Here is a 20,488-nt window from a genome sequence, read left to right as displayed (position 1 = left end):
GAATAAGCTGCGAGCTGTCTACACTGGCCCTTGAATTTCCGGAAAAGCAACGATGCTCTACTGTACAAAATCAGCCGCTATTCTGGAAAAACTATTCTGCTCCCGCTCGGGCATAAGTCCTTATTCCGGAACACTGTTCCGGAAAAGGGCCAGTGTAGACAGCCCAGTAGTCTTTTCTGGAAAAAAGCCCCGATCGCGAAAATGGCGATCGGGGCTCTTTTCCAGAAAAGTGCGTCTACATTGGTCACAGACGCTTTTCCGGAAAAAGGGCTTTTCTGGAAAAGCAGCCTGCCAATGTAGATACTCCTTTTCCAGAAAAACTGAAAACGGAGTAGTATTCCGTTTTAAGCAGTTCCAGAAATTCATGCCAGTGTAGACACAGCCATGGTCTGACCCAGTATGGCTGTTCTTATGTGTCAAATTATAAATTACTTTTTATGGCCGATCTTAGTGTTCAGACTGATCTGCAGTTTAAGGAAGCTCTTCAGCTCTGAACAATCAAGCCCTAAGGATGTTAAAAATGCAAATATCTGGCTAATTGTTTAATTGATTCAATATGTATTGACAAGTCAATAAGCGTTACCCTCACTATGGCTTGCAGAGTAACTCAGGGAGCCGACTCAAGCCGTGGCTGAGCAGTCCTGGCTCATGCCAGCTCCAGAGCTGCCAGTGCTGCAGCTCTGTATTTTAAATGCAGTAAGAGCCACTGGGCTTTTACTACATTTAAAATGCACAGGCGCAACAATCTGCACAAGCCGGGACCATTCAGTCCCGGTTCGCGCTGAGTCCAGCAGCCCCTATTCATGGCAGCCAGGGCTGGCTGCAGACAGGGGCTGCTGCCTACGGCCAGCCCTGACTGCCGCAAACAGGGTTGGTTGGCGGCAAAAGCCCCTGTCTGCAGGGAGGCCCCTGTGGACAGGGGCTGCTTCACAGCAGCGTCCCCCGTCCCCCCAGCAGGAGAGGGGTGGTAGGCAGCGCCCCGGAGATGGTGCTGGGGTGAACCAGCTTTTAAGTGAGGTCCCCCCAGCACCGGTTCCTGTCCCCCCACTAGCTACTTCTGTGAACAAGGAGGGCCCGCAGAGAGCACGGGGCCTGCTTGCCCCATGCTCCTTTTGGCATTTCTGCTTTTGAGCCCTGTAGGGCTCTTGTACATTTCAAAAGCAGAAGCACCCAAGGTAGGAACCATTATGAGCGAGGACTGAAGCAGACCCCATTTACGCCGTTTCCTCACTGTGCCTCTGCCTCCCCTACCCTTCACAAAGATGGTGCTGGGGGAAACGGCTCCTGCTCCCTCCCCTCCCACCCCCCACTGCATCTCTCTAAGGGTATGTCTAAACTACCACCCTAGTTCGAACTATGGTGGTAATGTAGGCAACCAGAGTTGCAAATGAAGCCCAGGATTTGAATTTCCCGGGCTTCATTTGCATAAAGCCAGGCGCCGCCATTTTTAAATGTCCGCTAGTGTGGACTCCGTGCCGCGCGGCTACACGCGGCACGGACTAGGTAGTTCGGACTAGGTTTCCTAGTCCGAACTACCGTTACTCCTTGTGAAATGAGGAGTAACGGTAGTTCGGACTAGGAAGCCTCATAGAAGCAGCAAGGGGGGAGAAGTGACTAGTCAAATCCCTACTCAACTATCTGATAAGCATTTGCTTGTTGACTAGTCGCTTACAGCCCTATCAAGCCCCTTAATGTTTTCTCAGTCCCAGGAATGGCCTTAGGGAAAATGGCACCATGGTTGAACTTCTGTTTTGTCACTCTCTTTCTTTGGAGCCAGAGACCTGCCATGTGCAGGGCTGGGAGCCTGAAATCCCCACAGAATAACCTTGCAACCCCCTGGGGTCATGACCACAGATCCATCTAAGCTGCACAGTCACAATGGCTGTACAGCTGCCTAATAAGCGTTGCACAAGGGCTCAGGGATGCCGTGCATGGAGTGGCTACAGCCTCCTCTTCCCCGGCCACTCCGCATGCCTCTCCTCCAGCTGCAGCAGGGCCAGCAGCAGTGAGCTGCCCCAGCTGGGGGAGAGACATGCTCCTCCAGCCCCAGCAGCAAGACCTGATTAAGAAAGGGGATTTAGGCACTGCAGCCCAAGACCCCATGTTGCAACCCATAAAACCCCCTTTGTTCTGGGCCAGCCCTTTTTGGTGGGGGGAGGTGGCTTTGTGCGCTGCCATTCCTCCCCTCCTTCCCCCCCTGCTTGAGTCATGCCACTGCAAGCACCAGTGCCCTCGCCTGGAAGTTCTGTCCCTGCAGCTCTCATTGGCTAGGAATCATGGCTAATGGGAGCTGTGAGGGGTGGTGCCTATAGGTGAGCATGGAGCAGCTCAGAGCCACCTGTTCTCAACCACAAATGAAAGGAAGCTACCCCAGGTAAGTGCTCCGCACCTCAACCCCGAGCCTCCTCCCATGCTCTAACATTCTCCAGTCTCTGCACCCCAGCTTGAGCCCACTCTAGCACTCTAGTTCCCTCCCAGACCCCACACTCCAAACCCCTTAGCCCCAGCCTAGAGCCCCTTCCTGCACCCCAAACACCTCATCCCCCAGTCCCACCACAGAGCCCAGACTCACAACTAGAGGCCTCCGCACCCCCCCCATGAATCCCCTCCCACATTTCAAACTCCTCAGCCCCACCCCCACCACAGATCATCCATGTGCAGAACGAATTTTGTGATGTGCACCAATATGGAAGCGACGGGTCACACATGTCCGTATTGGTGCACATTACAAAATTCATCCTGCACATGGACATTAAAAATGTAGCGGAAACACTGGTTATGCCCCCCCCCAGTCTGAGAATCTCTGGGTTAGTTTAAATGTAGTAGTGTAGTTGTTATGGTTATCCCAGAGGTCCTACTACTGTCCCTGTTTTTCTTTTAAAACAAGAGAGATTTTACTCTGCCTTCACAAAAGATAGTTGGTCAAAACCTACACCTTGACCTTCCCTGGACATTTTAGCAATCACCCTGTAACATCAATAGTACATTTTTATTCTGAGGAACATGGGAGGTGTTGCTTCTCTTGGGCGGCATTGCATTTGACAGAATGGTATGGAATAACTTTCCTCTCTCACCTTCATAGGTTGAAGCTGCATCTTGGTAATTCTTGAAGGGTCTACAACTGGCTTTGGACGTTTCAGAGTGTCTAGAATGTTCTGCCATTGAGGGGGCAGGCCAATGAATTTACCCTCCTTTGGATCAAATGAGGTGTGGACCCGATGCTGGAAGTTCTGTGGAGCAGAGATCTCAGGACGTTTCTTCTTCTTTTTGCGGAACATGATGCCTTAAATACAGAGATCAAAAGCATTAGATCTAGTCATGTCTATGGTCTTCTCAATAGTTGCTGGAGTATGTAGGTAGCACCTGCTACAATTAGGGTTGCTAATTTTGGTTGGACATATTCCTAGAGGTTTCACTTCATGATGTATCTTTATTTCCTAAAAGCTCCAGGACAACCTTGGAGGGTTGGCAACCTAGCTACAGTTATAGAGGAGTTATAATTTCCAATCTAAACCCTCTTTTTCCATTGCTTAGACACATTCTTTTAGCCTGAGAATAGGTGCTGACTCTGGGTGCTCTGGGACCGGAGCACCCACACTGAAAAATTAGTGGGTGCAGAGCACCCACCAGTGCCAAGTTCCTTCCGCGTGATCCTCGCACAAGCTGACAGCCCCGTGCTTGCCTACTCTGCCCCCTTCCTACCACTGCTTCCAGAGCACCATGAACAGCTGATTCAGTGTGTTCAATCTCAGGGGGGAAGGAGGGAAGGGGAATGAGCAGGGATGGGTTGCCCTAGAGTGAAGAGGTGGGGAGGAGGCACATCAGGGGTAGAGCAGAGGTGGGATGGAGGATTAGGGGAAGGGATGGAGTGGAGGCAGGGCCTGGAGCTCCCACTGGCAAAATGAGAAGTTGGCACCTACAAGTCTGAGTTTTGGTCTTAGCTTAAATAACTAATCTTACACTAGGATCCATACATCACCACTGGTGCAGCTACCCTGTTGGGAGTAACGAAGAAGAATGCAGATAGACTTCAAGGAGAAGTCATAAAAACACCTATTTGGAGTAAGTTTAGAGAACAGGAGAAAAAAAAAGAGCCTAAGCCCAACTATAGCTGCCATCACGGCTAACACCAAGAGTGCTGTAGAGGTGGTAAGTAATGGGGCCTCATCTTCCTAGAGCAGAAAAAGCCAAAAAGAATTGTTTTGGACATTGTAAGCAATGTAGGCTGAGACTAAATTTTTATCTGCAGGTAACTTAAAGTTGATATAAGCCTGAACCAAAGGCTCAAGCACAGGGACTTGACACAGCACCCAGGTGTACAGCCCCAGTGGGACCAGGACCCCACATAAATCTGTCTTACCTGTTACAAGCTTGCTCTGTATGAAACTTTTATAAGGTGTTCACTCCCTTTATCAATGAAAGAGAGAGATGTATATCTTTAGTGTACGCAGGATAACAGTGATTTACACTGGGTTTAATAATAAACAAAAGTGATGTTAAGCATAAAAAGAAGGATGTAAGTTGTTTTATTTTGATCTGCATCATTTACGTTACAGTGAAACCTTTGTTATCCAGCACTCTAACCAGAACACTTTAACTGGCATTGTCCCCAGCCACAATACTGTCACATCTTCAGGAGCACAGGCCTGGTTTGGTTTACCATAATTGGCTTAAATTTTTATTTAAGAAGTACGAATCGTCTTTAACTCAAAATAGAAATGTGAGACCAACTGCCTCACACTACGAAACTACCAATATTAAAAACTTGAGTTTTACTATTATTGTCCATCAGTTTTTCCTAGGTTGATGGGACCCTGAGATATCCGGCACGCTCGGGGATTAGAGTGTTCTGGTTAACACAGGTTTTACTGTACTAAGATAAAGGAAACAAAACAGGCCAGCTAAGATTAATACTCTAAGACACTTCTTGCATGCTATTTCTTACCCTAATATTAGTTTTAATTATCTTTTCTCATAAGCTAGGCAGCCTTCTTGCTAGGGCTCAATCCTTCTCCCTGTTCAGTCTTAGATGTTTCTAGCTATCATCTGGGTGGTAAGTAGAGGTTCTCTCTGTGTCTGGCAACAGCCAACTCTTTTATTGTTTGGTTCCCTGCCTATAAATATATTTTGCCTATGGTGGGAATCCTTTGTGTTCAGTTTCAACCCTTTTACCCTTCCATGGAAAAATACCACATCCAAAATGGGTTCCAGCAACAGGTGACCTGGTGACATGTCTTGGCAAAGCCAACCATAATCCCAGCTTACAAGAACAAGACTATTTATGAATCTTGAGTACCACTAATGACTTTCATTTGCATATTTAGATATATGAACAGGTTCATACTTTGGATTTCTAACTTCAAATACAGGAATGACACATGCACACAAATAGATTATACACATTTAGGGGATTACAAGGTCTCCAATGATAGGTCACATGCCACATTTTGCATAAAGGATGTTGAATTAGGCATATTCATACTCAAATTTCTATAAAAAAAATAGAGGTGCAACATCCCAGCACATTCAGCACAGTTCAGTATTTTAGATAGCTCAATTAGGTAAAATGTTTCAGTACAGGCTCAGTGCTAAAGCTCTGTAGCATAAAATGAGCAGCTTTAGTTTAAACAATGTATAATCTCCACTGAAGAAAATCCCTGTTTGTCTCCCTTCCTGTAATGGCTGCTTACTTTGTCTATCTGTCCTTAAATTGTGAGTTCTTGGATGTCTAGAAAAGGCCTAGCACACATTATACACCCTCATGAACAAATAGTAAATGGGTAAAGTTTCTGCTGAGCTCCTCCACAAAATTACACACCAAAACACAAACCTGAGCCAAAACTTTCTCCCCAGGCTTCACTGTCCTTAGGGTTTCCTTCAGGACTTCCTCTGTGATTCTCTGTCTTTTTCCCTCAGAAAGACATACCAGTCACTCTTGTATCCCATTTAGAGCTAACAAGCATGACTCAGAAGTAATTATTCTGTTCATTTATTCAAGGTACTAACACCTAAGGATAGGGTGACTCAGGAGAGGAACACTGTGACTTCTTCATTCTTATGCATGGTTCTAGACACTGATGCACATTTCCAAAGCCAAAGAACTTGAGATCTATTTAGTTTTATAACTTCTTAATTTTTTGGAACTGAAAGGAAAAACAGTGCTAATGCTATGTAAAGCTGGAAAAATTAAGCACTCAAAAGAAAGACAGTCCTGCAAGTTAAAGTTATTCCCAGAAGTTGATTATGTTGCATATGTAGAATTTTCTTTATCTACTTCTCTTGTTCATTTTAAACCTTAACTAGGGGGCTGCACCCTCTGCTCGCTACACTAGGCAGCCCCAGGTCTCCCACCAGCTGCCGGGGAGGGCCAGGCCAAGACATGGCAGCCCTGTCCTGCCCCTTCCCCCTCAGGCACTGGGCAGAGGTTGTGCTAGCACCTGTTCTCTTCCCCCCTCCCCCCAGCTATTTTGCAGAGCCAAGGCCTCTACCCACTATCCATTCCCCCGCACCAGCCTTGGCTCTCCACCGCTTCCAGCCACTGGAAAGGACCGAGGCTGCTCCAGCTTTCCCTCCTCACTCCCCCAGCCGCAGAGGAGTACCAAGGCTTTGCCAGGCCCTGTGTGTTCTCCCCCCTGCAAACATGTATGCATATGCTTAACTTTATTACAGGTTGGACCTCCCTTGGTCCAGCCCCCATTAGGATCTGACTGATCCCAAGCAAGGAAATTTGCTGGACCAGGGAAGGTCTTCTGGCCCCGCTGCCAGGTTCAGACTCTGGCCATGGTCCCCCTGCCACTGGCTCAGCTGGGACTTCCCAGGGCCAGAACTTACTAGCCACTGCCAGCTCTGCTGCTGCCAGCCCAGTTGGGACTCCCCGGCTACTGCTGGTCCCACTCCTGCCAGCCTGGCTGGGGTTCCCTGGGGCCAGGACTCCCCGGTTGCTGCCAGGCCTGATGCTTTTGGCCCAGCCAGGGTTCCCTGGGGCTGGAACTCCCTGGTGGCCACCAGCCCCACTGCTGCTGGCCTAACCAGGGCTCGCTGAGACTCGAGCTCCCCAGCCACCTCTGGTTACACTGCTGCCAGCCCTGTGGGGTTCCTGTCTTTGCTGTGGGGCTCCCAGCCATGCTGCTGGCACCCCAGTCATGTTGCTGGTCCCCCGGACAGGCTCCCAGCCACACCGTTAGACCTCCCTGTCCCTGGGCTCTCTGTCCAGGAACATCCGTGGTCCAGACCAGAGAATCTCAAAAGTACAACCGGTACCATGCTAATTTCTCTTGAAACAGTAGGGAGGGATTTGGGCCACACATTGTCTATCACAGCAGGGCATCTATATGGACTTTTCAAGTGCAACACAGCATTACTGTGCTGCATCAAAATGCCCTCAAGAGACCCCAGAACTTGCTATTCCATCTGAAGAACTGAGAAACGACAGAGAAAGGCCAGACAAATAAAACATTTAGAGAAACACAGGGGACAGCGTGACACTTCTGCCACAGAGGGGCACTGCCCCTGCCTTCTGTTGCTTTGGTGATTGTTCCAGTGGCACCCAGGCACATAAGTTCTAATAGTGGGTTCACTGGGGCAATGATGGTCTTTGTTCTTAGCTGTGCAGAGCCCAGCACGATGGGATCCTGGTCCAGGACTGGAGACTCCTAAATGCTACTGCAATTCAGATAATAATGAGAAATCATTGTGGAGGCACTTCCTGGAGGAAAAGAACTGCAGAAGATTTCCATGGAAAAGGAAGTGACCTGCAGCTAATCATTTTGGCACTGTTCGAAGGACAAGTGGGGCGAGAGGCTCCATAGCATCTGGCAATGGGAAGCACTGGGCAAAGTGCTGTAAATCTCAACTCTCTGCTGGGACAAGAAGTGTGTCAATAATTATTATTTAAAACCTCTTTATTGAGCCATAAGAGGGAAGCATTCCTAAATTGAGTAATCTTATTGTTTTAAACCTTGTTCTTCCTCATTCTACTCGGTCCTTATTCTTTGTACCCTCCCTCATTTCATCCCATCCATAATTATACTGTAAGATCTACAGGGCAGGGACCATGACTTTCTATTTGGTTTGTAAAGCCCTAGCACACTTTGGGGTGCTGTAAAAGTAAATCTTCATAATAATAATTATTAGTATCCCTTTGTGATTGGATTTGTGTGTGAATTACTGAGTTAAAAAGTCCACTTTTCCATTTGGGGCCAGTTGTTTTGTAAAAGTATATTTGCCCCAGTGTATACTTTGCAGGCACATAAACAAAACATTGGTGTATTCGTATCAGCTAATTGCACCTGCACATCACCATTTAGAAAGCACTTACCCCATCTTTATACACAAGAGTATGGTTCACATATGCAGACACATGTATCCATTAAGTTCAGGGTCACACTTACAATAGCTGGCTGAAAAATTGGCCTGTGTGTCTTTTTGGCTAGTAGTGTGAGTATTATAATGATAAAATGCATCCAACCCTGTACACATGTGTGTTCTACAGGGTTTCCATTGATATTTGCTTTGCATTGCTTTGATTATAAATACTGTCTGATATTGGACAGGTGGTTGCAGTTTAAAGGGACACTGCCAGGATAAAAAAATCATATACTAAAAATAGATATCAGCTTTAATAATCCTTTAGGTTTTGCATTTCATTCAGCGTGGATAGTAAAATGAGAGTGGTCAATTACACTTGTGGTTCTCTCCTGCATGGGCTATAATATTTGAATTTCCAACATGGCTGCAGACTGTTTAAATAAGAAAAAAATAAACATACCCTTTGTTATCCAAAACAAATTAATAAAAATATTTTTATCATATAAGTTTTAGATTTTGTAACTAGACACAAAGCCGACACTTTAGTCTTATACGATTAGACTACATCCCCTTAATCTGTCATGCATATCATGTCACTGATATATAGTAACATACTAGACCCTAGTCTTTTCATTCGCTGCTGATAGCCGTACTGTAAGAACTGTCATAAATATAAATAATAAAAGTCACTACCCTGAGACAAAAGCAGCTGGAGATTTAAATTCTCTCAGTGATCCTTTTCTGATGCCTGGGAAATCACGTCAGATTTTTTTAACTCCAGATATAGCTTTTCATAGATAATATAATTCCAAAAGCTGTCACATCTGCTAGCAAGCAAGGAAAAAAAAATAGAGGGCAGAATCAGAGCAGTAGGAGGGATCAACTGGAAAGGAAGGGTAAGGAGAAAGAAGCATTCTAGGAAGGGAAATTAGCTTGGAAGAAGGGAAGGAAATCAGAGATAGAAAAGGAGATAGGAGTGACCGTGAGACAGAAAGGGGAATAGAAAATGATCAGTGTGATGAAGAAAAAGGATGTAAATGGTAGTAGGAATAGTCTTTTTTATCACACAGTATCTCGAACACTAAAGCAATTTTTTTCTTGGGCTTTGTTATTTCATCAGCTTCCCTGATATAATTGTATTGCAGTGGTATATAGGGCACGTGTACAATGCAGCTATAACTATGTTATTGTGTGTGTGTACCTATGTGTACACACACAGAGAGAGAGAGAGAGAGAGAGAGAGTGTAAAGAGTGGCTGGAGGCAAAAAAGGTGGGAGCTAATGGCAGAAGACCAGACTTGATTTCCTCTCAAGGTCCCTTCCCACCTTACCTATCTATGAATCAATATTTGAAATGTGATCAGAGAGTGCTATGTCCAGCTGTGAGCCCTTTCCCCACCTTTATTTGAGGCTCTGGGCTTTGGAAATGCTGTTTTAGATGCTTCCCTAAAGGAAGAGATTATATTTGCTGCTGCCCTCTAACTTTTAGTATTTCAAGTCCTTCATTTTTTCTGATACTAAAACTGTATGTCTGAGAAGATGGGTGCGCCATGCAACCTAACAGGACTGCAAACTGAGGTAATGCTCTAAATCCTGAGTGACTACATACCCAGCCATACAGATTAATAGTCCATTAGAAATAAGATTAGAAGAGACTTATTTGTTATGTTGCTGGGTTTATTTTGTGACAGATGAGAAAAGAAAGGCAGACTCCCAACAACTGAAGCATGGCTTTTACCCAAAGGATGAGAAAGACCATGAAACTAAATTGTTGGCTTTTTTCTTTTCTTTTCTCAAACATTGAGAACAAAAACATAATACATATGTCTTCCTGAGCTTACTGTGAACAGTATTTATTGTCATGCTCCATGGTGGGTTTTAGACAAACTGGGTCAAATTCACACCTGATGACATAAACACTCTTCTAAAGGAAGGTGCTTTCGTACTGTGTGAATCTAATACTATCATAGCCCAAATGTAAACCAGCTTCTTTCTTTATGAAATAATAAGGCTGTATCTGTTATCACAATATTATTATTCACATTAGCATTTAGAGGTTCCATCTGCGATCAGGGCACTGTTGTGCTGAGCGCCCTCCCCCCCCCCAAATCTCTGCCCTGAAGATTTTACAATCTAAATAGAGACAACTGACAAAAGGTGGGGGAAAAGGAACTACCATCATCCTCATGTACAGACCAGACACAAAGAGATCAAGTGACTTGCTCACATTCACATAGGAGGTCTGTGGCAAAGCCAAGAACTGAATTTTGCTCTCCTGAGTCACAGTTCACTTCTTTAGCTACAGACCTAGAAGAGTAGTCTCAGCATCTACATGGGGATAACAGACTCATGTTGACACTGGTCAGCTGACTCAGGTTTGCAGAGCTTGGGCTGCAGGGGTATAAATCACTGTGTAGACATTTGGGCTCAGGCTCATGTGGCTAAAAATTACTGTGTAGTAGGGATGTTAAGAAGTGGAGTTCTTTTTTTGTAAACAAGTAACCTCTGAAAAATTTACATGCTGGGGGAGGCAGCCCCGTAGGAGCCCTTTTAAGCCAGCTCCCCTCAAGCACCAGCTCCTGCAGAGCCAACTGCCTCTCCCCACATGCTGCTGCCTCTGTATCATAGGCAGCAGCACACATTGTGTTCTGGATTTAGTGCTCACAGGCCCCTGAGGAGCTGCCCCCTCTCTCGCCCCCACGCTGCTGATACAGAGGCAAATACCAACACAGATCAACAGCAGCACTGCTTTTCCCTGACTCAGACCCAGAGATCAATCCATAGGACTCTCAGCTAGCTCTGCTGAAAGAAAGGCACCTTCCATCCACCTCTCTCTCCACTCACACTTGCCTCTCCTTGCAGATGGACACTTCTGTATATTCACTGCCCCATGCCATTCACAGGTGGATGCTCCAGGCACCACACTGATCACCTATAGCTTCCCTAAGGTGCATCAAAAATGTAGATGGACTTTTACAAAACATGTTTTTCCACATATTCTCCACTCTCCACCATAATAGACCCTTCATTAAGTCAAGGCACTGTGGAGACATTTGCTTAGCTTGCCCTTCCTTGGGACTCAGTATATAAGGGCAGGGAGAGCCCAGACCCTGATTCCTTATTGTTCTGCACTTGGCACCACCATCCATCTGTGCAAAGTGAGTGAAATTCTGCCTAATCAAAATGGGGGCATTTTACACTCACTGTGCCCAGAAGTAAGTGCCTATACTAGATGCAGAGCAATGAAAACTCAGGCCACAGTATTTTTGCCTTAGCAATGTGGTTGAAATGTGCTGAGGTGGATGGTGGCAGGAACATGTCACCTGATCATGATGACCCCAGCAGCAAGGCTAGCAAGGACATAGAGACAGTGACAGCATCTTCCAGACAATAATAAAGACAAGTTGATTCTCTGCTTGTCAGAATAGAGGTAATAATAATGGCTTTGTACTCACGCAGCTGAGTATCTCAAAATGATTTACAAAAACACTAAACGTGCCACCCACCCATGAGTTTGGTCACTTGTATGATCCCCATTTGACAGATGGAGAAACTGAGGCACAGAACTGTGAAGTGACTTACCCCAAATCACATAGTGAGTCATTATATGAACTGAGTCCCTCACTGCCCCCCAGCCATTTGCAGCAGCCACTGTGCTACATTGATCCTGCAGCCACAATTAAGTAACATCACATCAGACCACACCTCCTCTCAGGTGTCAGTTATTTTGTCATCTAGTTCTCAGAGTGTAGAAGGGATGGGAATGGGAGGAGCCTCTGATTTGTAAGGGCAACAGCATCATATATAGCTGCATCCTACACAGGGCTAAGAAATATTTCTAATAATGGGTTGTGAGGGGAACAGGGTTAGAAGAAAAGAGCCTGATTTTTATTTTCACCAGCTGTGTTAATGTTTGTCTCTTATATAAGACCAAGCCAATCAATCTAAACACAAAAGTAGTATCAGTTCTCAAGGCCATCCCTAGGAGGGTGCAACCCCTCCCAGTGCCCCAGGCACAGTGTCCAGGGCAACTTCCCCCAGTGTCCCAGGCACAGGACCCAAGGCAATCCCCCTTCCAGAAGCCCCATCCCCCGCCCACATCCCCACACTGGCTCTGCTCCACTCCTGCCCTCAACATCATTCCTTCCCACAAACCCTACTGTTCTACTCCCTTGCCTGAACAACATGAGCTGTGGGATTACTGGGGGGTTTGGTGTGGTGCAGCAGCAGCAGGGATTGCCCCCCCCACACACACACTCACCACTGCAGTGAGAGCCAGAGCAACCCAGCAGCTTGCTTTGCTCTGCCTCACTGCCTATATTCGAGCCAGCTGCATTCGAGCCACGGCAGCTGGTAATCTCCTGGGCCACTCTGGTCCCCATACATAGGACAGTTGAGGCAGCCGCTGTGCGACCCGCAAAGTGTGGTGCCTAGAATGTCTGCTCCAAACCATCCTATGGATAGGATGATTCTGCCAGCCTTGATCAAGGGTTAACACAGCAGTGTTGCAGCAACACAGCATGTTACTTTGCAGGAACCTACGCGTGTCCTTTAGATACCATACTGGTAGTAACTTAAAATTAAGAACTATATTAAATAGACACGGCCTGATTCCCCACTCTATTACAGCTCGTTTTCACTGTAGCCTATAGGATAGTTTGGATTAATAAATAAATAGAAGTTACACTAACTTGGGTCAAAAACCTATGGGTAAAGGAGTATGGGAAATTGAAATTGCTACTAGTATGAAAAAAAGGCAAAAGGCAAGTTAGAGACAGAGTGACATGGGAAAATAAGAGTTAGCAAGGACATGACCCAGAGTTCTGTAATCATTATGTTTTGAATATATATCTGGTCTAAGCAACCTTTTAAATAAGTGTTTATGAAAACTGTGAATGGTTTATTAAAATGTTATCTATATTGCTAGAATGTGAAGGACATTGGTGCAGCTGTTAATTTAAATAACATACATTGTAAAGAGCCAATCAGAAGGTGGGAGAAAGATAATTATGGTAAAGGAGTTTAATGTTAATTAATATTATAATACAGTATAAAAGGAGTAGTTTTGCTAATTGCAAAGGAAAGCTCCAATTAACATCCAAAGGGTACTACTGTTAGGTTCCAGGACTATAAGGCTGTACTTCACTGTGTTGTCAATGGACTGATTACCCATCAACACACATTTGATAGTTGCATTTGGGTAAGTAGTAATTGCATGCCTGCTGGCTTAACTAATAACTTTGCTTTTTGATAAAGTTTAGTTATATCATTCAAAGTGTTGCCTAGTGATCCTCTACTAAACTTTTTTTCTGAAACCAATCTCAGTGCTTGAACTGAAAACCAAGCTGTGTTTTCTTGGATCCTTATGTTTAACAACTCAGTATTACTTGGGAACATTTCAGCAGAAAGTTTACTATATTAATATAACCCATTCAAATCAGGAGCAAAAGTGATGTGATAGAGTGGAGAATTAGTCCTATAGTTTAGATCCTGATCTAGCAGGATTTGAAATTGCTGTGATGATAAATGTGCTCTCCCCTAACCTCTGCTGAGGAGGGCAGCATCTTACATGAACGTCCAAAGTGTCTCTTGCTGACTGAAGAGGAGTATTAACTGGACTCCCAGGGAGTTATGTCTGAGCCCGACCAAGGGAAAGTCATGGTGACTTGGGGCCTGAGATACCACCCTTTTACAAAGATAGGTACTCCCAGATTGGCAGTAGCAAAAATTATGCAGTCTAGGTTTGAAAAATAAATACGTACTATATGATTCAAGGGAATGGGATGTATGTAGTTAAATGCATTTTTATTTACAATTAGAGCTAATCTGACTAGTTGTTTCAGTTTACTCAACATTTAGCCTTTTCTTCTGTCATGAATTGTGTTTGAACAGATAGTGAGTATTATGAACGCATCAAATAAATTTGACAAACATTTTTGACCTGTGGCTTTTTCCAAAAACTGTTCACAGCAAATATCCATTCAGTTACTGATACTCAGAATTCATTATTTCATATTTGGGACTATTAGCCAGCTTTTATGATATTGGTTCTGTTCCATTATAGGATGGCTGAACTTTTACAAAGGGCATACACTTTTCTCCGGAAGGAATTTTGTTTAGTCACAAAACAAATTTTGTTTCTCAGTTAACTGAATCTCACCTACAGGGCCCCAAATTCTCTCTCATGAATATTCTTACAGATTTTGTTCACATGAATGTTCACAGGCAGCACACCACAGAGATGCCTGCTTTTAAGCCAAGCTGTTAATTTCACAAACTTTGCAAGCTGAGCTTTATTTTAGTTTACCAGCTCTATTTACTATTATCATATTAGCCATTGTTCATTAATATCAATGTGCTGCACAATGTGAGCATCACAGCCTCACTAAATGATTAATAAGTAGACTGCTTAAGGAAAAGAGAATGCATACAATGCCAGTGCAGCAACATTCTTTTCAAAAGCAGTAATTTAGGGATTCAGCTGCACTGGACATCGTTTAATAGATGAGGTTCAGAAAGGGGGATTGGCAATTTATGTTTTCAACAAATGCCTCATTTTGTACATAGATATTCCCAAACCCCACCTCTGAGTACTCACTCACCAGCAATGTGCTTCTCTTCTTCTTCCTCTCAGACTACTTCACTGCTCAGTCCGCCAGTACATTAAGTCTTTAATATCCTGGAAATCAAGAGGACAAATGGATCCGTAAATATTACTAGACAATTCTAACACAGACCTATCTTTTCTGTGGGGAGAGAGAGAGAAGGAGTGCTATTGGTTGGCTAAAAGAGATTGTGTGTACATTGCCAATGTAATTTGATAAATGGTTTTCAAATAAAAGGAAGTTAGCCAGTTCCCTGATACTTCAGATATACAGAGTTACAAGTCAGTAAGCCAATAGCTGTGCTGAAAGGGTCTTAGCTGACAGAGCAGGGGAAAAATCCAGGGATATGGGCATGAGGGGTTTTAGCTGGTGCATGAATATCTCTGATAGATATAGTAAAGGTCCCTGCAGATATAAAGAGGCTCTCTAGAGATATTGTTACATCTTACATATAGCTAGCAAACGGGCATGTTCCTGACAGAGGCGGTCTGCTGTCCCACAGATCTTCAAGGGTGACTTTAACCTTCCTTGCTAACTGCCAAGTCCAGCAAGGCATTTTCATTCCACACTCCAAGCTGTTGACAACTTACACAAACAGGTCCCCAGTGCCACATCCCCATAAGAGACACGCACGCTTTCTCGTCAAAAGGAGATGGGGAGGTGAAAGAAAGGAGATGTCACTGACTGTCCCACAGTGCCAATGTCAGCAGAGGACAATTCCAAGTGAAAAGAGAGAAAGGACTGCAGGGAACTATCACTGCCATCCAGCAAAGCTGATTGGTGGACAGTGTTGCTGGGCTATAGGAGCAAGGATGGAGTAAATTCCTTTCCAAAGGAGCCCAGTTTCTAGTTTTCTTTCTCTTCCAGAACCAGACATAAAAGAGAAAAGCTCCACAACCCCCAAACTGCTTCTCTCTCATGGTACCCCTAAGGTGGTACTGCCAACACACAAGTACTTAGCACATGCATTCCCTAAGATTGAAAATGCAGTTCTGAAGAGAAAGGGTTAACCCACAGAAGCACAGCCACCTGAGAGCTGAGAAGTTTAAACTGACAAACTTAGTCCTCTGTAAACAGAGGCAACAAACCACATGAAACAACAGCCATTAGAATGTTGTTGTTTTAAATACAGAAAGCAAACCCAGTGACCGTCCCCAACCTACAATCTGAAGCTTACCCCAGATTTCTCACTGCTCCGGAATCAGTGGTGAGATGGAAATATTCTCACACCAGAGTCCGTTGACTCTCCAAGGAACTTGAGAGAGAAAAAAGAAGGCAAGGGAGAGCGGGAGAGAAGGGGGCGGAGGCAGATCTGACATGTTTGTACAGTGCCTGCTTCACCTAGCTGTGAATTTGATTTCAGGGTGTGGTAGTAGATGAGACACAGAAACGTTCAACGCTGGAAAAAGCCTAATGAATGCTGACACTGGACTCCCTTTGGACCCTGGAAGAGACAGGGCAGAGAAGGTGCTCAGAGTGGCATCAGAGCAATGAAGTTTGTGAGGTCTCAGGCAAGAACCTATGTAAGGTCACCACCTTCTTTGCACCCCTCCTCACTGGCTGACCTATTAATGCTCCAACTTGCTCATTAATGCTTCTCTGTTAGCTCTAGTGCCTTGGGGCCTAGAGCTTCCGCAGTTCCTAATGAATCCTGACATCTCCTGCTGTGTTGTACTTGTTATGAATTTCAGGACCTGCCACAAATTCCTAGTCATTCCTGGCAGGGGGAACTTTGATCATTTGATACAGATCTGGACAGAAGATAATTAATTAATTTTGCATTGTAGATGTGCAGCATATGACCTGGTGCCAATACTTTCCTTCTGTGCTTGCCACGAGTCAGTACTGTGTGGTTTACTGCCTAGTATCACCCTATAATCCTATTGCTCCAATTGTGCGATGGCTTGGGGCTTATTGACTCCTGGAAATATGCATTTCTGCATCAGCGACTTCTGTCTGCTGGAACATCAGTCAGCAGAGGGGGATGGGAAGAGGTGGAACATGGATGAGGCACAGAAGGAGATCAGAGTTCATGTCTGCCAAAGCCATCAACAGTTCTTTCCCTAGAGCAAATAAAGGGGATTCTTGGCTTATTGCAACAGTCTTACAAACAATGCCAGTCTAATACCGAGATGTTTAGTTCCAAAGAGCAAAGATAAAAATAACATTTAAAACTCCTGAATGCCACACTGTGTAATTTACTCCCTTTGGTTTGTGTGTGTCTTTTGCTAACAAGACATTAACTAAAAAGCATGACAGAAGTAACCCTGATCAATTAAACTGTCACAGGCATGACAGACAGACATTATGGCTCAGTGGATAGGGCAAAGGGGTGGGACTCAGGAGACCTGGATCCTAATCCTATCCTGCCACTGACTTCCTGTCTGACCTTGGATAAGTCACGTCACTGCTAAGTGCCTCAGTTTCCCCTCCTGCTGCCTTTCTTGTTTATTTACATTACAAATTCTTTAGGGCACGGTGTCTTTTACTATGTGCATATACGTTGCCCATCACAATGGGCCCAGGTTTCCAGCTGAGATCTACAGGAACTATTGCAACACAGAGAATCATGATAATAATATTGAGGACACCAATGCAGTTGCACCACTGTAGTATGTCTGGTGAACCATAGGCATAATTTTCCATCGGCATAATTACCCCACTTCCAGGAGAAGCAGAAGCTGTTGGTACGAGAGTACCTCCCAATGACATAAGACCCCCTTAGGTTCCTGTAACTTGCATGGCTTAGGGTGATGTCTTTTTCAATCCCAAGTGATATAACTTAGATCGACTAAAACACTAGTATAAACCTGCCCTTAGACAGGGTGAAGGTGTATACACAGGGACTGTGGTCTGTACTGGAATAAAGTTTGATGTTATTTCACAATCTGGGGTTAATATTCCCTCCTCTTCCTTTTACAGCTTCTGGCAGCCTGCCATGGCCCACAAGGAGGTTTTCTGACAGAGACAGGAAGTGCAATCACTGCTTCCATACATTATTCTACCCGTCCTGGTTTGCTGAGGCCCACCAAGGAGATTTCCTACTGGTTCTTGTAGCAGTCTCTCTAGTGTCTAGGAAGTAAACTTGGCCAAGACAGTTTCTATTTCAGGATTGGCCTATCTGCTCCCATTGGGGCGTGTGAAATTGGAGTCCCAAGAGCAGTTGTAACCAAGAAAAAGAGTGTTTTTATTTGTGACAGCAAACACCAGAGTGCTCAAAAAAGGCCAGAGTTAGCCTCCAAGTAGGTCTCCTTTCAGAAGACTGGGATCTGAGCTGCAAAAGGTAAAGTGGCGCCATGTGAAGAATAAGTTTAGGATATGAGCATGATCCCTCATTTCATTTGCCATGCTGGCAGGGGATGTGCCTGCTACTGAGTTGTGTCTGTTACACTGTCTATATAGCATCTACAACTTCTATGCATTTCCACTGTGTCAAGCAGTGAGGATCAGTTTATATGGGTAAGTTTGGAGAAGTATCACAAAGAAATCTCACATGTGCTCCACAGGGCATCACTCAAGTTTGGGCAGCATTTAAATCTACACAAGGAAGAGCCCTCATGGTGTTAAAGGTTTAGGGAGCATTGCATGAAGCTCTCTAAAACAAGAAGCACATCCTAGTCATGGAGAGAGGCTTCACCGCAGATGGAAGGACCTGGCTTTACTTGTCCTAATGAGTTCTTTGGATGGAGCTTGAGCAGCTCAGCAGTCTGAGATATAAAATGAAGAAAAGGAGCTTCATTTAGGGTGAGCAGTGGGGGGTTCTAGCTCCCCTCAGAGTTTCACACCTGTGTGCTAACAGTGCATTACTGCCTAGACCCAGACAGAGCTCTTAACTGCAAAACAGTTTGAGTGTGATATGAGTTCTGTGCTGCTCCCAACTTCTGCCTTTGGGGCAGGGAGTTTGTTTATACACAGAGGCAGGGTGATTAAGATAACAAAAGTCTTGTAATTAAATTAAGGATTTTTAGATGATCTTGAAAGCATCGCCAGGCACTCCAGTTAAAAGATAGGCAACAAAGAGTAAGAATAAACTGTGAGAATAGAGAGAGATAAATAGTGTTATCCTGCAGGGGTCTTTACTGGGACCAGTGCTGTTCAACACATTCATAAATGATCGGGAAAAGGGGGTAAACAGTGAGCTAGTGAATTTTGCAGATGATATAAAATTACTAAAAATGTTAAATCCAAAGCAAACAGAAAGGGGTTACAAAGGGATCTCACAAAACTAGATGACTGGGAACACAATGGCAGATGAAATTCATGTTGCTAAATGCAAAATAATGCACTTGGCAAAATATAATCCCAACCATACATACAAAATAATGGGGGTCTAAATTATTTGTTACCCAACAAGAAAGGAATCTTAGAGTCATTGTGAATTGTCCTCTGAAAATATCTGCTCAAAGTGCAGGGCAATCAAGAAAGCTAACAGACTACTGAGACTCATTAGGAAAGGTATAGATAATAAGACAAAAAATATCATATTGCCTCTATATAAATCCATGATACACCCATATGCTGAATACTGAATACAGATTTGGTCACTCCATCTCAAAGAAGATACAGTGAATTTGGAAAAGATACAGAGATTAGGTATCTGGAACAGCTTCCATATGAGGAAAGATTAGAATTTTGCATCTTGGAAAAGAGATGACAAAGCAGGGATATGATAGAGGTTTATAAAATCTTTAATGGTGAAGAAAAATTGTATAAGGAAATCTTATTTATTCCCATCAAATAACACAAGAACAAGGGGTCCTCCCATGAAATTAATAGGCAGCGGATGTAAACCAAATGACAGTGTTTCTTCATAGTCCCCCGGCAAAGGGTTTTGCAGGTTATGTTGTAAAGGCCAAAACTATAACAAGGCTCCATGCGAGCTAGATAAGTCCCTGGAGGATAGGTTTCTTAATGGCTAGTAGTAAAGGTGGGCAGGGATCCAACACCATGTTCTGTGTGTCTCTAGCCCAAGGGTGAGCAATAATTTTTGATGGGGGGAGGGACACTCCAAGATTTTGGTAAGCGGTCAAGGACCACACTTTTCTATAGAGTGAGTACGCCGATACGGGGTCTGGGCTCTAAGTTAGATACAGAAGGGAGCTCGGGGTAGGTGACTAGTGTGCAGGAGAAGACATGAGGGGTGAGAGGGTGTTTGGGTGAAGGAGGGGGTTGTGACCTGGGGCAGAGGATTGGGATGCAGGGTCCAGGAGGAGGTATGGGTGCAAGAGAGGATTCTGGAGGAGGGATGTAGGAGCAGGTGCAGGTTCTGGGAGGGAGTTGTGACATGCAGCACGGAGTGGGGGGGGGAGGGTGCACAGAGTTTGGGAGGTGACCTGCAGGAGGGGATTGGAGTGCAGGGTCCATTCTGGCCTGGGGGAGGAAGGTAGGAGGAAGTGTAGTGTCTGGGAGGGAGTTGGGTGTGAGAGGCATGGGATACCAGAGGAAGGCTCTGGCCTGGAGATGCTTACCTAAGCAGCTCTCAGCCAGCAGCACTCTCAAGCAGGCTTCCCTGCCTGCAAGGCGTCTAGTAGCCTAGGCGGGGGAAGGCTTTGCCTTCCCAAGCTGCCAGGTATGCCC

The 20,488-nt window shown here is 44.9% G+C and overlaps 1 protein-coding gene across 5 annotated transcripts in view; it reads right to left on the bottom strand.

Moving 5' to 3' along the window:
* Positions 1 to 20,488, bottom strand: part of PAK6 (p21 (RAC1) activated kinase 6) — a 50,335-nt gene that overhangs the window by 20,337 nt on the left and 9,510 nt on the right. Inside the window, exons 1-3 of one of the 5 annotated variants that reach the window (XM_006128650.5) lie at positions 16,089 to 16,235; positions 14,909 to 14,985; positions 3,075 to 3,283 (exon numbers count right to left, since the gene is read on the bottom strand). In XM_006128650.5, coding sequence (XP_006128712.2) covers positions 3,075 to 3,278 — 204 coding nt within the window. In that variant the 5' untranslated portion in view covers positions 3,279 to 3,283; positions 14,909 to 14,985; positions 16,089 to 16,235. Of the gene's footprint in view, positions 1 to 3,074; positions 3,284 to 4,360; positions 4,408 to 5,830; positions 5,913 to 11,888; positions 12,039 to 14,908; positions 14,986 to 16,088; positions 16,236 to 20,488 lie in introns of those variants that run through there. The other 4 variants (XM_075927085.2, XM_075927086.2, XM_006128651.5 and 1 more) reach the window with 4 other exon arrangements.

The sequence above is a fragment of the Pelodiscus sinensis genome, chromosome 5, assembly GCF_052426305.1.
Source record: "Pelodiscus sinensis isolate ZL-2025 chromosome 5, ASM5242630v1, whole genome shotgun sequence".
NCBI lineage: Eukaryota > Metazoa > Chordata > Testudines > Trionychidae > Pelodiscus > Pelodiscus sinensis.
This window is presented reverse-complemented; position numbering and strand designations above follow the sequence as displayed.